Raw genomic sequence first — 19297 nt, forward strand, 5'->3', positions numbered from 1 at the left:
TGTGCACAGTTGGGGTTTGGTGATAGTTTTTTAATAGGTTTTGCCTATTAAAGATTTGTCAAGCAGTCGATCCAGGGAAACGTTATAGTTGGACACCTCATTCCTCCCTGGGCTTGTTTTGGTTCTGCGGTGCCGGAGTGGGTCCGGTCTCATATTATAACCGTTAGATTATTTTAATATCCGACAATTCATCCTCAGTCCTGCGACGCCGACAGTTGAGCACAACGACTGGGGAATCTCCGCTTTTTACCATCGCCGAGGTATTTTACATGTTACACTTGCATTTGGTGGCTTCGTCTGTATCTCCTGTAACTCAAGTTACCTACGTGAGCCAACCCGACCAGTACCGAACTAACTCAATTAACTCAACTAACTCAACTAGTGTCCGTCTTAAATTAAACAGTATTTATGGGTTGTTGTATGTGGTTTGGAGCTGCGTCTATAATTGGGTCACACAAGACTAGTGTTGTAAATGTTGCTGTACTGGGTCAGCAGGATGAGATCAGGGTCGCACAGTCCGCTGGTTCGTGCTGTACGGTGCGGACACCAGTTTAAATGTGTGTTAATGGTTAAAGTAAACACGTCTTGTTGTCTTGTTGTCCCCCCCAGATGATTGAGGTGGTGGCCTCTATGGCCCGAGGCTCCGTGTTCCTGGCCGGGGAGGTTTTAGAGTGCCTCGTTACTTTCACGAATCCAATATCTCACCTTTCTACAAGCGCAAGCAGGTAAGAGAGACCTTCCCTCAAACGGCACAGTCATGGCACGATTAAGACTGTCTAACAAACTATTCATTATTTATGTAGACTTTGTTGCGATTGCATATATACTTAAATCAGTAGGATGTAGAGCTGATATGTATATAGTGATGTCAGTAGGTGTGCATATGATCACTGTACCTGGTACTCAGGAAGGTAAGATCTACTATTACAACCTGTTGCACCCGCCAGTTGGACAAACACTATTCACTAGTTGTGTGGACTACTTTATTAGAAACAGCTACCTAATCATAATCCTACCTTACACTAATCCATTTTACATATGTAAATATAGAAACTGCCCATCTATTGAAGTGACAGTGACAGAACTTTTGACAGTTTCTGACTACAGAAGCACCACTGCCTCAGTATTCTTTGCACAGTGAACCATTCTCAGCCCAGCAGTGACACTGAAATGGTAGTAGGTGTTGCACTTGTATAAGTGTATCGGGTACAGAACAAGTTCATGAAATTTCTTCCCTCCTAAATATTTGGCAGTGAGTGGTGTTATTGAAAAGTGGTACCGTTTAGAAATCACATCAGCTCTGCCACAAAAGTGTCAGACCATGTAAAGTGACAGAGCAGTGCTGAGGTGCATCGTGGGTAAAAGTCAGTTCTGAGAGTAACTGCAGAGATCCAACCCTCCTCTGGTATGAGCATGAACACTGTGCACCAAGAGCTTCATGATAGGTGTCCGTGGCAGCTGCATGTGAGCTTTACATACCCAAACACGCGGTGCTGGACGGAGTGGTGGACGGTATACCGCAGCTGGACTGGAGCAGTTTAAATGTTCTGTGGAGTGACGGGTCACACTTCCTGCAGTCTGATGGACGAGTCTGCGTTTGATCTCCGGGAGAACGTTGCCTGCCTGACTGACTGCGCTGGGTCAGCTGTAAAGTTTGGCCTTCTTTCCAGTGAAGGGAGATCTTAATGCTTCAGCGTACCAAGGCACTTCAGACAGTCGTGTGCTTCCAGTATTGCGGGAAAAGTTCAGGGAGTCTCTTCTCTGATCCCTGCATTACTGGCTGGCACAGAGCTCTGACCTCAACCCCATCAAGCACCTCTGGGATCAACTAGAAAGGAGATTGTGAGCCAGGCCATCTTGTCCAATATCAGTGCCTGACCTGCTGGATGAATGGGCAAAAATAGTGTATTTTTAAATACGCGTAAAACTTAATATCCTATATTTTATATATAAATATATATTGAAAAGCCAAACCAATGTACTTGCGACCCCAGTGATTGTTCTCCTGACTCAAGTAAACGCACAGTAGACAGTAAACGCACTGTGTTGTGCTCTGTGCACTACACAGGTAAGGTTCTCACTGCGTGCCTCTCTTCTCGTTAGTGAGATGCTGGCGTGGTCCAGTGCTCAGATCCACTGCCAGTTCCACGCCAGCGAGAGCCGCGTTGCTCTGCCCTCTCAGGGCGCCAAGCAGGACGTGCAGGCCGGGAGTGACACCGTGCTGATCCCCAGCAGAGGTGAGACCCCGGACAACTTCAACACCTTGAATGTTAGCATAGTTAATCCACATGTAATGGTACAGTAATCACTAGTGTGTGTGTGTTCTAACTGCACAGATGGGTAAAAAGCGGAGGACAAATTTTGATTGCGGTAAAAAAAAAAATCACAATTGACAAAATATGGCACATGTACAGTATAAGTGACAGTAAGAGAGCGTTTCCTAATTACAGTCACAATCGTGACCGTTATAAATGAACATGACATTTATATGACACAACAATCGCCTCTGACCCCAAGTACTTGGTAGTAACTGGAAAACAGTGAAAGCATTAAGTATTAGAGTGCAGACGGTGAATACATGGCTCGGAAGACATGACACAGAAAATAAATCTTCTGTCTACAATGTAAATATGAATCATGAGGTGACGAGTCAGACAGCCAGTATTTCCATGTAATCATGTGATTAGTGGTGAGTGCACATCACGAGCCAGTCTTCATAAACAACTGTATGTATTTCCATTGTAGACGTGTATTGACCTTGCACAGTGCAGCATGTAACTGCTCCAGCTACAGGGAGCTTGAATTGGTTCCACTGCTTCCGTATGAAATGGAACAACCGTATTAGTGATCAAACCATGACTCAAAATAGTAAGTAGGATATCAGTAGGATATCAATACCAACTAGGTCTATAGTTGAAGGGTCTGCCCTATTTTCTGTTTTTACTCAGAAGCTGAAACTTTGTTACCCAGACGTTTGTAATACAGGCCAGGTTGATTTAATAGTGTAGGTACTCTAAGGCTGGTGTGTGTGAAGGGGATTAGATTGGATAAAGCTTAAACACACCAGAGTTGTCAAAGACTCCATTCATATTAAAGGACTCATGCAGCATGTGATGCAGCTGAATGTGGTGTTTGGGTTTATTTGTCAGGATGTGTTTTGGCTAATACTCCTTTGTATTCTTTTCATCCTGCGTTTGTTTAGGAGAAAGAGGTCAGTGCATGCTGGACACTCCACCCAAGATCCTGTTCTGTGATCTCCGGCTGGACCCTGGAGAGAGCAAAACCTGTAAGATTCCCTTCTTGATCCGCTCACAAAACTAGATAAATGTCTAGACACGCTGTCCCGTGTCCCGTCTTCTCTAATCATGTCTCCGCTGCCCATCATTTTGCGTTTGGTGCGCCTTTGTTCTACAGATTCTTACAGTGAGCTCGTCCCCATGGACGGACCTCCTAGTTTCCGTGGCCAGTCGGTGAAGTACGTGTACAAGTTGACGATTGGCTGCCAGAGAGTGAACTCCCCCATCAAGCTGCTGCGCGTCCCCTTCAGAGTGCTCGTGCTGCAGGGTGAGTGTCCCGCCACCAGGACACTACAACCTCACTGTTGCCTTCTGCTCTGTCCTGTGTAACGGGACACGTCCTCTACGTCATGCGACTTCTTTTCAAGTCCTTTTACACTACAACACGTGAGACGCAAAACGTGAGATGCACAGTATTGGTTCTTTCTATTCTAAATCCCAGTGATTGTGTAACGTGTGTCACCGTGGCTTGATTAGTTCAGAGAAAAATTATTACTGCTCACTTTCATATTGGTGAGATGGCACTAGATCTTTTGAAGCACTGACATGCTAGACCAGGCACTTCATCATCGCTCCTTTATGACTTATATTAGAAATGTGTGTGTGTGTGTGTGTGTGTGTGTGTCTGTCTCAGGGTTGCCAGAGCCTCCGTTTCCACAGGATGAGGAGGTGGCCCCCTCAAACCCGTTCCTGGAGGAGGAGGAGGCGGGGAGGAGGGACAGAAGAACGCTGGAGCGAGCGCTGGACATGCTAATGATCACCACATCACGCCGCGCGCCACGTGAGTCTGCGTGAGTCGGTGTGCGTGTGCGTGCGCCTCCTGTGGTTTTATCATGAATCATGGTTGATTTTTCCTATTGTTCTCTGTGTGAGGGTTTTGGCCTTTAACTCTTCTGTTCCCTTGGCTTTCCTGTGCAGACTTCTCTCAGCTGGGTTATGGTTTGTGGGGGTCAGTTTCCATGGTGAAGTATTCAGGTTGCCCTTCCCTTCATTACTCTACAGATCTGTTCAACATCACCAACGCGAGAGGGAAGGTGGCCAGATTCTGCATCTTTAAGACTATGTACAGACTAGGAGAAGATATCGTAGGCACGTTCAACTTCTCAGAAGGAGATATCCCCTGCCTACAGGTGAGGGTCACATGGACGCCTAAAGAGAAATAAAATAAACCCCCAAAACTGAGTAGTAATGCACATGTTTAAGTTACTCTGTTCAAGAGGTGTGGCATATATTTGTGTGTGTGTTTGTGTGTGTGGTTCTGATGCCAGTACTCGGTGAGCCTGCAGTGTGAGGAGGAGGTCTGTGAGCAGTACCGGAGGCGGCCGGTCCAGGCGGGCAGTGTGACCTCTCACGGACGCCACACGGAGTCGTGCCTGCACACGGCCTCCAGCCACTTCTGCCTGCCTGTCCCGCTCAACGTCACGCCTGGCTTCAGCACCGACGTCGGTGCGTCCACATTCCCACTAAAGCTGCTAAGGGGCACTGCGATCATGCTGATGTGTTATCCTGCTTGAAGATGGTGCCTCTGAGGACACTGAGGCTCTAGTTTAGTTTGCCAGCCCTTTTCCTAGGCACTATTATGCATTAAACCTTTAAAATAAGTCTTTACCCAGGATTCAGTTCGGTCTGACATATCATAATTAATTCACTGCTACAGGTTGGAGGTAGATGGTTTCAGGGAGGGAATGGTTTGCCGTTACAGGCTGTTGTGATGCACTGTTCTCATTTGACTGTTGTCCTGTCCATAGTGACCCTAAGATGGCGGCTACACTTTGAGTTCGTCACAGCACGAGAGCCGGTGGAGCCTCCCACTGTTATGCAGAGCCAATCAGAAGTCACGGTGTGGACAGGGACGGAGCAGGTGGACGTGGACACCTTCAGCTGGGACCTGCCAGTTAAAGTGCTGCCCACCAATCCAGCACTGGCTTCATATGTTTCTCAGTTTACAGGGACCAATAGCATCAGTATCTGAGTGGGGAGAAAGTGTGTGTGTGTGTGTGTGTGTGTGTGTGTGTGTGTGTGTCCTGGTTGTTTTATTTGTTTTAATCCTTTTGCAGTGCAATGATTATGTGGATAAACAGATTTGTCAAGTCATACTGAACACTTTTACCATTTTTGATGTGACCCACATCGGACCTTTTGAATATTTATTGTATTTGTCAGCCTTACGTACTAATCTACATCATTTTACATGAAATGTCTAATAAGCTGCTCTATTTTTTTATGCAGATGTATTCTGTATTTGGTATGAATTTCTCTACAAGTTACAGAAGACAGTGTTGTACAGAGATTGCTAAAGAAAGTGTTTTGAGCTCGACAAATAAACATACTGATAACATACAAGAATATATTCTACTACTTTCCATGACAGCACTAAGAAAATGTTATTTATATGTCCATATTTTATTCAGATTAATGTGGCAAGATACACAAGAAATAAAACTAACACGCTACAGCAGAAGGAGCTTATTATTTACAGATGTGCATTAGGTGGACTATGAAACTGCACCTCAAATCTACTTCAATTCTTTAAGTAGAATTTCCAGGTCATGAGTACTGATCTAGGCAAACAGTTGTTACTGTACGAGTATAGTGGCTACAGGTGAGGTACGCTATCAGCCTGACTGATGAAAAGATCCTTTGTTGCCTTGTTATCCTGCTAGTTCCCTGTTCATACTCCCATGGCTGGGGTCCACGTCGTTGCCCTCGCCCGGCATGCAGGGCAGACGTGGGTCAGAGGCCATCACCATGGTCACCTTGCAGGTCGGAGACTCGACTCGCACCTCACACCAGGGGGGGAAGTCCACGGGCCGGTGCACACTGAGGATGGGAACGTCGGGATTAGCGACATGAACACGATCCGCGGCTTCAGCGGGAGATCTGGGGCGTAACGTCACTCAAACATGCTCGCTACTGGTTAGTGGGGAGGTGCTCCTAGAGGGGAGAGGAACTAACGTTTCACAGCATCCCACCCCGACTGGGTGCAGACAGGTGCACTGCAGACAGCCCTGCTCCATCCAGCTGTCTCCCAGAGAGTATCGCCTCCCCTCGTACTCACACACAGCTGTGGAGGCACACAGCAGGAATTTATTTTTTTAAGTTTCATAAAACAGAGCAACCGTGACATCAGCTTCTGAGAGTGTCTCGTTCTCTCCATCTGCTCACATAACTGCTCGTGTATTCGTATTTTATTGAGCCTCTAATACTATAGGAAGTAATTACATTAGACACTCCAACCATTCAAAGCTGCCAGGGAAGGTCAAATCAAGTACACCTGGTTTCATTAGGCTCCTTTCTCTAAACATCAAGAGTTGTAAGCAGTGGCAACACCAGTAATCAGATATCTGATAAAGTGTTATTTGTGCACATGGTGCCTATAATGCAGATTGATCTCACCTTGAGAATTGAAGTGACATTCCATCGGCGCTGCCGAACAGGTTGCCCAGATCGAGATGCCAACGAAGAACATCTTCACCCACTGTTCCGCCATTTCTTTTCTCTTCCTCTATCACTTGTTCTCTGAATCTCCCTTCGTTTTCGCACCTACATTTATACCAATGACAAGCCCACCCCCCTACACACACACTTTTATGGACCTGGGGTGCAGGGAGGGCTTTGCCCCCACTATGAGGCGTGGCATTGCCAAGAGGGGGCAGATTGGTTTGGGGGTGGGGGTGTTGGAGAGGAAAACGGCTGTGGCTTGGCACCGTTCGATCTGTTTCTCTGGAGTTTGCTGTTCTCTGCTCCACCGGGCATGACCTCGAAAAATGATAGAAATACTGACGCATCCTGAGATGACTAAGAGCGAGGGAAGGAGGGAGAGGTGAAAGTGAGGAGAGAGGTGAGGCAGGAGGCAAGAGAACGAGTGTAAGAAGAAGGGATGGCTATCCTACATAGCCAAGGCCATTGCGTCAGTGTTACCTAATCATCAACGCCTAATATAGTTGTCACCTGGCCGGCCCCATGCTGAGGAATTCTGAGGGTGGTCACCTCCTCATCAGCACCATTGACAGGCAGGTGCTACTGATCTCTGAAGGCAAAATTCACCCGGAGGTTACTAGGTAGTCGTCAAAAACACACAACACACACGGGTTTCTGTCGCTTCAGGGCTGGAGGCAGTGAGTCTCTCCTGCTTCCACAGACATAGCTCACAATGCCATTACGTGTCCATTTTGTGACTGCACATGGTCATAGTCCAGCGGGTGTCTTCAGTGGGTGTTTGGAGAGAAACCTATAAAGGAGCTAAGACTTTTTTTTTACACCATTTTTCAAGAGTATGTGTGTATGTGTGTGTATGCTCAAAGAAACAGTAATGTTCCATTCATTATTTCAGTCTCTGATTTTGTTGGGTGTTTGTGATTTAGATGTTGAGTAAAGCTGGCACTGGGATGTGTGTAGATATACATTTTGTCTGTAAGGTAGAGAAAGGATGATGTAACGCCTTTGAATGGATTAAAAACACTTTCTAGTTAAACTGCTATCGAGTGGATGTGTGTGTGTGTGTGTGTGTGTGTGTGTGTGTGTGTGTGTGTGTGTGTGTGTGTGTGTGTGTGTGTGTGTGTGTGAGTGGGGGGTGGGTGTTTATGTCTTCAGTTAGAGAGTATTTAAGTGATGAGTTGAACCGATGTGCGGACACAAGAAGGCATGTGTTGAACACTAAGAAGATAAAACTCCTCGAGCCAGAGCCAGACATTACATCGTCTCCTTCGCATTAGCTCACCGCTCATCCTTTTTGCTATCAAGGTGGAAAAAATTGTGATAGGAGAAACAGGCCTTATATTAGGAGGCCCTGGGGCCCCACAATTCTCTGTGTGAAGCATACATGCCCCTGTCACCTCCACTGTAGTTTGAGAGGCGTTGAAAGCTCCTCACCACGTCAGGCCCGTGTTGCTGCTATTCAGTGGCTGGGACACACGCCACAGTGTGGACAGAGTGAGTCACGCTGCCCTCAGCTCCCGCTCCGTGTCTCTGAGGAGCTGGGCTTCACTACCGGCCCTCTGCAATGCCTATCAACTCTTCACTACTGTACTGTGTCTTTGTAAATAGCAACGAATCCATTCGTGTAAAACAGAACATAGTGTGAGTTCATGTATGAAGGTTTGAGAGGCTCCATGCTTTGCCTGACCAAGCTCAAGAAGCCAACATGGATGTGCATGTAAGGGAGAATGGTCAGTAAAAGGGAGAAAGGCCAGTATAAGGGAGGAACTGGGCCTCACCTGTGACCCCGAGGAGCAGTCTGGATGAAAACAAGAGCCTTAGTCCTCTTAAACAGCCTCTTAACACTGAGTTGAACATGTAATAGAGGTGCAGTGCTGGCGTGTACACTGGCTCATCACACTGATTTACATGTAACTTCGAACCAGCCCTCTGCTGAGAGAAGACAGAGTTCCAAGGTTGAATTTTGGACAGTGATCGGGATCAAAACCTGGCTGCACATGAATGTGAGTGAAATGGAGGAACAATACGTTTCCTTGCTGGTTTTATTGTCTTGGTCTGTCCTGTGCCTTCAAGCAGAAGGGCAGAAAGCACGTTTTGCATGCAGAAGTGAACAAGGATGATGTGTTGAGGACATTCAAGCTCAGTGTTTCTGTGTACAGAATTTAAGAGACGCTGTCACCGGCAATACTGGTGATATCACTGTGCTCCAGGTCCAAGCTGTAGTTGTTAAATATGTAAATATGTTCGGAGTTCAAGCCACTTGATGCCCAATCCATAAAGAAAGGATGAAAATGGTGAAAAATGATATTCTCCTGGTGTCAAGGACTGCTCAGATTCTTGTGCTTAAATAAAATGTATTATTTAATCTTTAATTTAGCCAGGCAAGTCTTTAAGAACATATTCTTATTTACAATTTGCTTCTAGGTTTGATTCCTTTATTTGGTTTTATTCCAGCACATTTAGATGTAACTGGAGTTTCAAACTCTGAGATATCAAATAAACTCCTTTCAAGGAAATTACACATGAAATGGAATTTTAAAAAGAAGCATATATCCAAACATTCTGCTCTACATCGTGGCATTTTTGTGTTAACACAAATTTGCAATAAACATTGGAGGCTTGTTTGTAAAGACAGTTCATTGTTGTTCTCTTGCACTTTAAGCAGTAACATTACAATACATATAAGTCATACCTGGAATAAAGAATTAGTTACATTTATAAAATAAATACTGTTGTTGTAAACAATATCTTTAGTACAAAACAATACATTTCTGCCCAACATTCTGGCATATATAGTTTACCTATAATTCAGATAATTAATGGTAATTGGTGCAATTTATTCGTAAATTCTGTTCAAGAACGTTCATCGAAAAGGACAGATTAAGTTTGTTCCTTTTTACTTTCCGTCCGTAGTACAACCAGGAAGCGACTCGAACTCCGTGTAGACCAAACAAGTCAATTCCAGTCAGTCGGATGCAAGTTTCGACTGCGCTTGTGATCGATAAACGTGGTATCGATTGTGCATGCCTGTTTTGTTTTTGTTATATTCTCCTCGAGGAAGAGGACGCACCATGGAAATACAGACGTCTTTAAAGACTGACATCACCATAATTCATGACCGCCCGAGCGGTTGTTTATAATCAGATTGTTTGATACATATACTGATTTAATGCGGCGCAGGCGGGTTTCTTTGAGCTGCTAAGCTGGAAGCTAACCGCACTCAGTAGAGGGGGCTCTCTCTGTCTCTCTCTCTCTCTGTCTCTCTCTCTCCTTAGGCCTTAATAACTACACTAACATTACCGCAGTCTCAATAATATTGTATACCAATTGGTATTGTTTTCATAAATTAACGATGGATACAGACAAGTTTAATTATGTGTACAGTTGCGACCTGGACATAAATGTCCAACTCAAGATGTAAGTATTGGTTATTGTTTTAATGCCACAACGAACCACCGTCTAATTAGACTTAACTCTGAGTTAACTGACTTTGCTAATGTACCTTATGGTGTTTGTACGCTTTCCAGTTATTTCTAACAAGGCACGTTAGTTCCACAGCGCTTCTTTTGTTGTTGTCTTGTTTATTAAGCCATGCCTGGCAAGACAGTGACTCCTTCAATAGTTTTTATTGGCTGGAGAGAGCTTTTGGGTCTGGGGGCGGCTGTTGACATCATTCACGTCTGTTGACATCATTCACGTCTGTTGACATCATTCACGTCTGCTGACATCATTCACGTTCGGACAGACTTTTGCCCTCGTGCTGTTTTCGTGATCGCCGTTAACGAGCGGACGTCTTCAACCAGGATCATGAATAACATTCCGAATTTTGCTAAACCGTTTGTGTTTTATTCGTCTGCACACCCACATAACGGATCTAGTGTCATTGCATACTTCTGTTTCATCAGTGCGACTGCTGAATCTCTCTGTACCAATAAACGATCAGGGAGAAGATGTTACCGTACATTAGGGTCTATTAAACTACTCAAGTTCTCTGTAATAAGCCATTCATGTGGAGGGCCATGTTGTGAAATGATAAACACAATCCTAGGAACGTTGATGATACTCAGTCTGTCTTCCACAGAGGTAGTTTGGAAGGTAAACGGGGACAGAAGAGCTACAAGGCTTTGCTCGAAGACCCGATGCTGCGTTTCTCTGGCCTCTACCAGGAGAACTGCTCTGACCTATATGTTACCTGCCAGGTGTTTGCAGAGGGCAAACCACTGGCCTTGCCTGTTCGCACGTCCTATAAAGCCTTCAGTACACGCTGGAAGTAAGTACTTCTCAATAACCTTGCCTCATCAGTTGAGGTATCGGAATCCTGATTTCCCACGTGATGTTATTAATAAAGCACAAAGGAATATTATATATATATAGTTTTCTGAAAAACGCCTTGTATTACTGTCATCACTGCACGTGTCTCAAGCTCAGAGAAGATTCGATAGTCCGTGCAAAAGCCTCCAGGTATGTGTGCTGTTTGTTTCCACTGAATACAGGCGTATGTGCTGTTTTACAGCTGGAACGAGTGGCTGAGGTTACCAGTGAAGTATCCCGACCTGCCACAGAGCGCTCAGGTGGCACTCACTGTGTGGGACGTCTATGGACCCGGCCGGGCCACACCTGTAGGGGGCGCCACCGTCACCCTGTTTGGGAAGTATGGGTGAGGGTCTATCACACATTCATGATTTCCACCCCAGCACCACCTACCCCAGGCCCCTCAGGAAACGGCCGTTTGTGCGAGTGCTCTAACGGTTCCCGCCCTCGCTCCACCCTCCCCGGTCCTTGTCTCCACCTCGCAGAATGTTCCGTCAAGGCATGCATGACCTGAAGGTGTGGCCCGGGGTGGAGGGCGATGGCTCTGAGCCCACCAGTACTCCAGGGAGGTCCAGCAGCACCCTGGCCGAGGACCAGATGGGCAGGCTGGCTAAGGTGGGTGCAGGGGCCCACACCAGCGCTAATGTGCTTCAGAGGGGAGGATCCTGGGAGACTGTGAGGGGGTTTATGCGTACAGAGAACATGCACATGAGAGTCTGCACATGAAAGGGAAAGAGAATGAGTGTGTGTGTGTGTGTGTGTGTGTGTGTGTGTGTGTGTGTGTGTGTGTGTGTGTGTGTGTGTGTCTGTGTGTGTGAGAGAGTGAGAGTGTGAGTTTGAGAGTGTGTGCATACATGCATATGCGCGGATGTGGTATGCAAGTTGAACAGGACATGATTTAACTGCTGTCTGTTCCAGGGTCCAGACCTGGAGCTACTTAGTGACGTGAGTATAAGAATAAACACAGGACCAGAATGGTGAATGTGTTCAAATGCGTGTGTGCGAGTGTGTTTTGAATAAGTGTGGACAGGTTGTTTTAGGGCATCTGATCCCCTTTTTTACTTCATGTGCTGCCAGCATTCAGTCTGCAGTCAGGGAGTTGCACTCGGTGCATTAATGTCCTCCGTTCAACGTTCTGCTTTTAAAACTAGATTTCTCTATTAGAATTCGTTCTTCTCTTTTGACATCACATTATTTTGACTTAGAAAAGCATTTGAAGTGGAATTGTTGCAAATTAGTTGATATGAAGTCGCGAGCTCACAGTGGCGTTTGTGTGACTAACCCCACGCGGCCTATGTGTCTGGCTGTCTGCGTTTGTCGTGTCGGGCGTCTTTAAGGAACGTGAAATCGTAACCGTGTTGCACTGGGAGCACTGTGAACCGTCCTGGTTTTGGGTCCAGTTTGCACCCCCACGGAGTGATTTGCTTGGCTCGTGAGTGTGAGTGCGTGTGTCTGTCGTTTGATCCTGACACGCTGATGTGCCTGGACTGGCTGAGGGTTTGTCAACTGCACGATGTGCTTCTCCCACTCTCGTGTGTTGTTCTATCACACTCACCCAGGCTCACAAGATCCATCTCCTCCCTTTTTCTCTCTGTCTGTCTCTTTCTCCCTGTCTCTCCCTCTGTCTGTCTCTCGCTTTCTTTACTTCCTAGCTGACCAAGGCTCATCGGCAGGGCCACATGGTGAAGGTGGACTGGCTGGATCGCTTGACCTTCAGAGAGATTGAGATGATCAACGAGGTGAGAACAACAGTCAGAAACGAACACGTAACAGCAGCTGTTTAAGAAACGTTCTGAAGCATCAGTGTGTTCTTCACAGAGTGAGAAACGTAGTTCGAACTTCATGTACCTCATGGTGGAATTCCCTCGTGTGAAGAGTGGAGAGAGGGAGCACAGCATCGTCTACTATGAGAAGGTTTGCACACTTTCACTTGTCCAAATATCAGTATGCCCCCCCCCCCCCCCCCCCCCCGACAGCCCCCTGCATATTTCATAACCAAGTGTGTTTTTCCTAGTAACATGTTTCTGTTTCTTCAGGATGGAGATGAAACGTCCCCGGTGCTGACCAGCTCTGACATAGTTAAGGTCCCTGACCCCCAGATGTGCATGGTGAGTGTCTGGGAGGCAGTGGGCCACTTCTGTGGAAGAGCTCTGGGGGCTTAGCGGGGTAGAGGGTGGCGGGAGCCAGCACGGCAGGCGTGGAACTTTGACCTGTACCTGTGGCCGTAGGAGAATCTGGTGGAGAGCAAACATCACAAGCTGGCCCGCAGTCTTCGTAGTGGGCCGTCCGACCACGACCTGAAGCCCAACGCTGCCACCAGAGACCAGCTCAACGTGAGTGAGGGACACGCTGTGTGTGTGTGTGTGTGTGTGTGTGTGTGTGTGTGAGACTGAGGGGCACGCACTAATTCTGTGAGTGTGTGAGCTGCATGAATTTTAATACAGTTCTTGTTTGTGTCTGCAGATCATCGTCAGTTACCCTCCCACCAAGCAGCTGAGCTCAGAAGAGCAGGACCTTGTGTGGAAGTTCAGATATTACCTCACCACTCAGGAAAAGGTGTGTGTGTGTGTGTGTGTGTGTGTGTGTGTGTGTGTGTGTGTGTGTGTGTGTGTGTGTGTGTGTGTGTGTGTGGAATAAGCACCTTCATTACAGGTCAGGAGACGTTGAGGAACGGTGTTCTGTCGGTTTCTGAATTCCTACATGTCAATAACGCACTCCAACCATGCGTGCGTGCGTGCGTCTTTCCCACAGGCCCTCACTAAGTTCCTGAAGTGTGTGAACTGGGCGCTGCCGCAGGAGGCCAAGCAGGCGCTGGAGCTGCTGGGGAGGTGGAAGCCCATGGACGTGGAGGACTCCCTGGAGCTGCTCTCCTCCCAGTTCTCCAACCCCACCGTCCGCCGCTACGCCGTGGCACGCCTGCAGCAGGCCGACGATGAGGTCAGCGCCTGGGGGCGGGGCCACGACCTCCCACTGTCTTTAATACCGCCGAGTCAGACGTGTACAACGCACACCGGGACTTTTACGCTATAAATGCCACAGTAGCCAGCTGTGTTTATTGAGGAGTCCGATTGACCGGTTGTCTCTGCTCACCGCATGACCGGTTGTCTCTGCTCACCGTATGACCGGTTGTCTCTGTTCACCGTATGGTTCTTTCTGGTGCTGCAGGATCTCCTGATGTACCTGCTGCAGCTGGTCCAGGCTCTGAAATATGAGAACTTCAATGATATCCAGGGTGGCTTAGAGCCAGGCAGCAAACGGGACAGCCAGGGCGGGCTGGGAGAGAGCTCCACCCTCGGAGACCTGGACAGGTAGGTGGACACACATCAACACCACCTGGACAGGTGAGTGGCCAGACGTCTGCCCGGACGCCTGCGTTCACTCTAAATCAACGTTTAGTGTATGAATAGGAAAAAAAGTTAAAAAAGGGAAACTAAAGTAAGAATAAAACCTGTTAAACTGTTGGAATTATGGATAAGTTCTCAGATTGCATCGGCTACTATGGCAACCCCCAGCACACAGAAGGGCAAAGAGGTGGCAGATGGAGAGAGTCTGGAGGTAAGAGCAGGAGACGGTGGTGGTGGTGGTGGTGGTGGTGTTATTATTCATGGTGATATGTAAATATCTGTGATGTTTGTTCTACAGCAAGATCTGTGTACGTTCCTCATATCACGTGCCTGCAAGAACTCGACACTTGCAAACTACTTGTACTGGTAAGTGTAAACGTATGTATCTCTCTACATAGAATAAATTGGATTTCAGTAGGTTTATGTGCGAATGCATGTACATTAGGGATGTGGAGATTCACCGATTCACATTGGTGAATCGGTACACATGTCTGCGATACGACTGCATCGATAGATTCAACGTGCATCGAGTTTAATTTGCGGGCGAATTCACGATGCATCGCCTTCAGTGAGGCGGTCACGCAATCTGCAAACAATGCCGTGGGGCTAAATACGTTAGTAGCACAACGAACCTGGCGACACGCATGAAAAGACGGCACGGTGTGGACATCTCTGCGGCCGCTACCCCCCTCGTAACCCCCCCGCTCAACAACTTACGTTCGTGAGTGTGTCGCATCGCATCGCATTTGTATCGCATCGCATCGACAAGGGGTTTCAGAGTATTGCAGTTATATCGCATCGTTGGCAGTGTATCGAGATGTGTATCGAATCTAGCTTAGTGGTGACGATATACATCCCTAATGTACATGCATGTGTGAGTGTGTAGGTGTGTATCAATCATCTCCTCCTGTTTTCTCCTCGTAAAGGTACGTTATAGTGGAGTGTGAAGACCAGGACACACAGCAGCGAGACCCAAAGACTCATGACATGTACCTGAATGTGATGAGACGGTTCAGCCAGGCTCTGCTCAAGGTGAATACACACACACACACACACACACACACACATATATACACACACACACACATACATACACACACACACACACATATACACACACACACCTACTGACACACACACACACACACACACACACTCATTCTGTCTCTCTCAGGGTGATAAGAACGTCAGGGTGATGCGTTCTCTGCTGGCTGCACAACAGACGTTTGTTGATCGACTAGTTCAGCTCATGAAAGCCGTTCAGAGAGAGAGTGGAAATCGCAAGAAAAAGGTACACGCAGGCACACCTGGGAGTTTCCACCCACGTGCATGTCCACGCGGGGCGAGTTTGGTCTAACGGGAGGTGTGTGTGTGCGTCTGGCAGACTGAGAGGTTACAGACTCTGCTGGCCGATAATGAGAAGGTGAATCTGTGTGAGATGGAGCCCATCCCCCTCCCTCTGGAGCCCCAGGTGCGCATCAGAGGAATCGTCCCAGACACCGCCACGCTCTTCAAGGTACCGCACCCACACAATCACCCACACCCTCGCTCGCACCCGCGCCCACACCATCACCCTCCACCTCCATCTACACACTTAGCCATTCTGTTTCCTCACAACCATCTTGCTGTTCCTTGTAGATTTGCTTGTGTGATTGAAATAATATCAGGAAATAATATCCTAATCCTTTTCCACTCGTTCCTCCCTCTCTCTCTCTCTCTCTCTCTCTCTCTCTTCCTCTCTGTCTCTCTCTCTCTGTTTTGTTTTTTTCTGTCTGCGTTGTTCTCTCGGTGGTTCTGAACCAGAGTGCCCTGATGCCTGCTAAGCTGATCTTCAAGGCTGAAGATGGCGAGCTGTATCCGGTTATCTTTAAGCACGGGGACGACCTGCGACAGGATCAGCTCATCCTGCAGATCATCTCACTCATGGACAAGGTCTGTCACACAGTCCCATCTGTCCCTCACACACACGCAGTCACATGATCATCTCACTCATGGACAAGGTCTGTCACACAGTCCCATCTGTCCCTCACACACACGCAGTCACATGACCGCCATACTGCCCTGATACTTCATACTGCATGTAGGGGACAGGAGTTCCACATGTGCTCTTACACACACACACACACACACACACACACACACACACACACACACACGTGCTGTAGAGGGAGACTTTATCTCCAGCAACTTCCCTGTTGTTTATAGCTGCTGAGAAAAGAGAATCTGGACCTGAAGCTGACGCCATACAAAGTGCTGGCGACCAGCACCAAACACGGTCAGTAGCACCAAACACGGTCAGTAGCACCAAACGCGGCGCTTTCACCCCAACCAATCAGAGCTGTTTACATGTGAGCCTTCATGTCCCCGCTGTGTCTCTGGGTGCGATCATGTCCCCGCTGTGTGTCCACGTGCCAGGATTCATGCAGTTTGTGCAGTCCGTCCCTGTGGCTGAAGTCCTGGCTACTGAAGGCAACATTCAGGTAGGAGCGTCCGTCACTGTTGGTTCACGGGTGCCACAATACTTCAGTGTCCAGATTTCACAGCTTCACCACTGTAAACAGCGTCTGTATTCACAATGGCCTAATGACCAGGAGGTTCATAAAGGGGCATCAATGACAGAATCTGAACAATCCGTGTAAATGGATGTGAACCGTAGCTAGAGCTGTGGGCTGGATAAGAACGCCGCCCTGCATGTAAGCACAGATGTCTCACAACCGCGTAGCCATGACTGCTTATGACCTTTTGACCATGTTAAAGGATTTTGGTTCCTGTGTATATTTACATGCTCTGGCATTAAAGCAACATAATACAAACGAAAGATTTACTTTCTGCAGGTAGAGATTATTTGAGGCAGATGTGTGTAAAGTGTTTTGTATTTGGTAAATAGTTGAATAGAAACATTTAGGAAAATCTCACCTTGCAGAGTTTCTTCCGGAAATACGCCCCCAGTGATAAAGGACCCTATGGTATCAGCTCTGAGGTCATGGACACCTACGTGAAGAGCTGTGGTGAGCCACGCCTCCCCCTGCTGGTTCGGGTCTGGGATAAAGATGAGGATTCGTCTTGTGCGAGTCTGTGTGTCAGTAGTGTTTGTGACCTCTGTGTGTGTGTGTGTGTGTGTGTGTGTTCCAGCTGGCTACTGTGTCATCACCTACATCCTTGGAGTCGGGGACCGACATCTGGACAACCTGCTCCTCACCAAGACCGGTACTGTCCTGCAGCACGTAGGTTTGTGTCCCTGCTTATCCACGTAACGCCGCGGTGTGTGAGACGTCTGCTGTGGTCCTACAGGGAAGCTCTTCCACATCGACTTTGGCTACATCCTGGGACGGGACCCCAAACCGCTGCCTCCACCCATGAAGCTGAGCAAGGAGATGGTGGAGGGCATGGGGGGCATGCAGAGCGAACAGTACCAGGAGTTCAGGAAGCAATGCTACACCGCCTTCCTGCACCTGCGCAGGTAACACCCACGCTGGTATCACTGCACGTGAGACGCTCGCGCTGGTATCACCGCACGTGAGACGCTCACGCTGGTATCACCGCACGTGAGACGCTTGCGCTGGTATCGCCGCACGTGAGACGCTTGCGCTGGTATCGCCGCACGTGAGACGCTCGCGCTGGTATCGCCGCACGTGAGACGCTCGCGCTGGTATCGCCGCACGTGAGACGCTCGCGCTGGTATCGCCGCACGTGAGACGCTCGCGCTGGTATCGCCGCACGTGAGACGCTCGCGCTGGTATCGCCGCACGTGAGACGCTCGCGCTGGTATCGCCGCACGTGAGACGCTCGCGTTGGTATCGCCGCACGTGAGACGCTCGCACTGGTATCACCGCACGTGCTTTATCAGCTAAGGTTCATGCATTTATATGCTGCCGTTGTCTTCCAGATATTCAAACCTCATTTTGAACCTGTTTTCCCTAATGGTTGATGCCAATATTCCAGACATCGCTCTGGAGCCTGACAAGACCGTTAAAAAGGTGTGTGTGTGTGTGTGTGTGTGTGTGTTACATGTGCACTTTGTCCCGTATGTCTGTTGTTCTGACTCTGCTGAGAAACATTTTGTCAAATATCCAAAGCTGTAAAATGTATATCTTTTCCCAGCTATCTTCATTTTCCAGCCTGTATATTTCGACGCTCTGTGTCCACGCAGGTGCAGGACAAGTTCAGACTGGACCTGTCGGACGAGGAGGCTGTGCACTACATGCAGAGTCTGATAGACGAGAGTGTGGGGGCTCTGTTTGCTGCTGTGGTCGAGCAGATACACAAGTTTGCACAGGTACGTGTGTGTAACAGTGACACCTGGTGGTAAGCCCGCTGTAGTGTCTCTTGGTCTCTGTCCTCGTACCTTATTTTATTTTTTTCCCCTCACAGTACTGGCGCAGGTGAGGAGACATGGACGCGTATGAAGTGGAGACGTGGACGCATGTTGCCATAGTAACCTAGGCGGGAGAGGACACGTGAGAGTAGAGTTAAGGAGTGACGGGTGCCAAGATCTGCTGGGTCCTAGTGCGAGAACGGCAGCGTTTCCTCCGCTGGAAACTGTCTGGGCACTGTTATGTTTCTGTAAATATTATTATACAGACTATATCAAATTGTATTTCATTGTTTATGTATAAAATCATAGCAAAATATAGAAACTTCTTGAAGGCTGTGGATTCATCCTTTTGGTTGAGGTCTTATTGATTTTTTTCTCCAGTCAGTTCTGTCAGTGCAAATGAAGACGGCGAACTTGCAGCCGGAAACATACAGATATTGGTGCTGTGGTTTGCAAAAGTAAATATTTGATTTACACAAATTAAAACTGTATACTTTGGCTGTAGGCATCAAGATTCTCATATAATTAATGTAAAGAGAGATACGTCAGTCAGAGTAAGTCACCAACTGAGTAAGTCTCCTGTCAAACCGATT

General features: G+C 47.7%; 3 protein-coding genes across 4 annotated transcripts; 2 read left to right on the forward strand and 1 right to left on the reverse strand.

Moving 5' to 3' along the window:
- Positions 1 to 223: 223 nt before the first annotated feature.
- rgp1 (GP1 homolog, RAB6A GEF complex partner 1) lies at positions 224 to 5657 on the forward strand. The gene is made up of 9 exons (XM_076973269.1): positions 224 to 260; positions 610 to 725; positions 2104 to 2237; positions 3203 to 3286; positions 3415 to 3564; positions 3931 to 4077; positions 4299 to 4426; positions 4565 to 4742; positions 5045 to 5657. Exons 2-9 carry the CDS (start codon positions 610 to 612, stop codon positions 5266 to 5268), a joined length of 1161 nt encoding a protein of 386 aa, XP_076829384.1. The 5' UTR covers positions 224 to 260; the 3' UTR covers positions 5269 to 5657.
- Positions 5658 to 5678: 21 nt separating this feature from the next.
- Positions 5679 to 7199, reverse strand: msmp1 (microseminoprotein, prostate associated 1). Its single transcript, XM_076973270.1, has 3 exons — positions 6693 to 7199; positions 6252 to 6360; positions 5679 to 6116 (listed from the first exon to the last, which is right to left on the reverse strand). Exons 1-3 carry the CDS (start codon positions 6784 to 6786, stop codon positions 5948 to 5950), a joined length of 372 nt encoding a protein of 123 aa, XP_076829385.1. The 5' UTR covers positions 6787 to 7199; the 3' UTR covers positions 5679 to 5947.
- Positions 7200 to 9740: 2541 nt separating this feature from the next.
- pik3c3 (phosphatidylinositol 3-kinase, catalytic subunit type 3) lies at positions 9741 to 19048 on the forward strand. Of its 2 annotated transcripts, XM_076972794.1 has the most exons (26): positions 9741 to 10151; positions 10816 to 11004; positions 11248 to 11391; positions 11531 to 11660; positions 11964 to 11990; positions 12698 to 12784; positions 12864 to 12959; positions 13082 to 13153; positions 13274 to 13378; positions 13509 to 13601; positions 13797 to 13982; positions 14211 to 14353; positions 14522 to 14600; positions 14688 to 14755; positions 15316 to 15421; positions 15564 to 15680; positions 15774 to 15905; positions 16193 to 16321; positions 16595 to 16664; positions 16805 to 16869; positions 17313 to 17397; positions 17522 to 17596; positions 17681 to 17849; positions 18276 to 18366; positions 18540 to 18665; positions 18761 to 19048. In XM_076972794.1, exons 1-26 carry the CDS (start codon positions 10087 to 10089, stop codon positions 18773 to 18775), a joined length of 2664 nt encoding a protein of 887 aa, XP_076828909.1. In that variant the 5' UTR covers positions 9741 to 10086; the 3' UTR covers positions 18776 to 19048. The 2 variants fall into 2 exon arrangements, with proteins under 2 accessions (XP_076828909.1, XP_076828910.1); XM_076972795.1 differs by lacking the exon at positions 11964 to 11990 and having other exon boundaries at positions 9743 to 10151.
- The last annotated feature ends 249 nt before the right edge of the window (positions 19049 to 19297 follow it).

The sequence above is a fragment of the Brachyhypopomus gauderio genome, chromosome 14, assembly GCF_052324685.1.
Source record: "Brachyhypopomus gauderio isolate BG-103 chromosome 14, BGAUD_0.2, whole genome shotgun sequence".
NCBI classification, from domain to species: domain Eukaryota; kingdom Metazoa; phylum Chordata; class Actinopteri; order Gymnotiformes; family Hypopomidae; genus Brachyhypopomus; species Brachyhypopomus gauderio.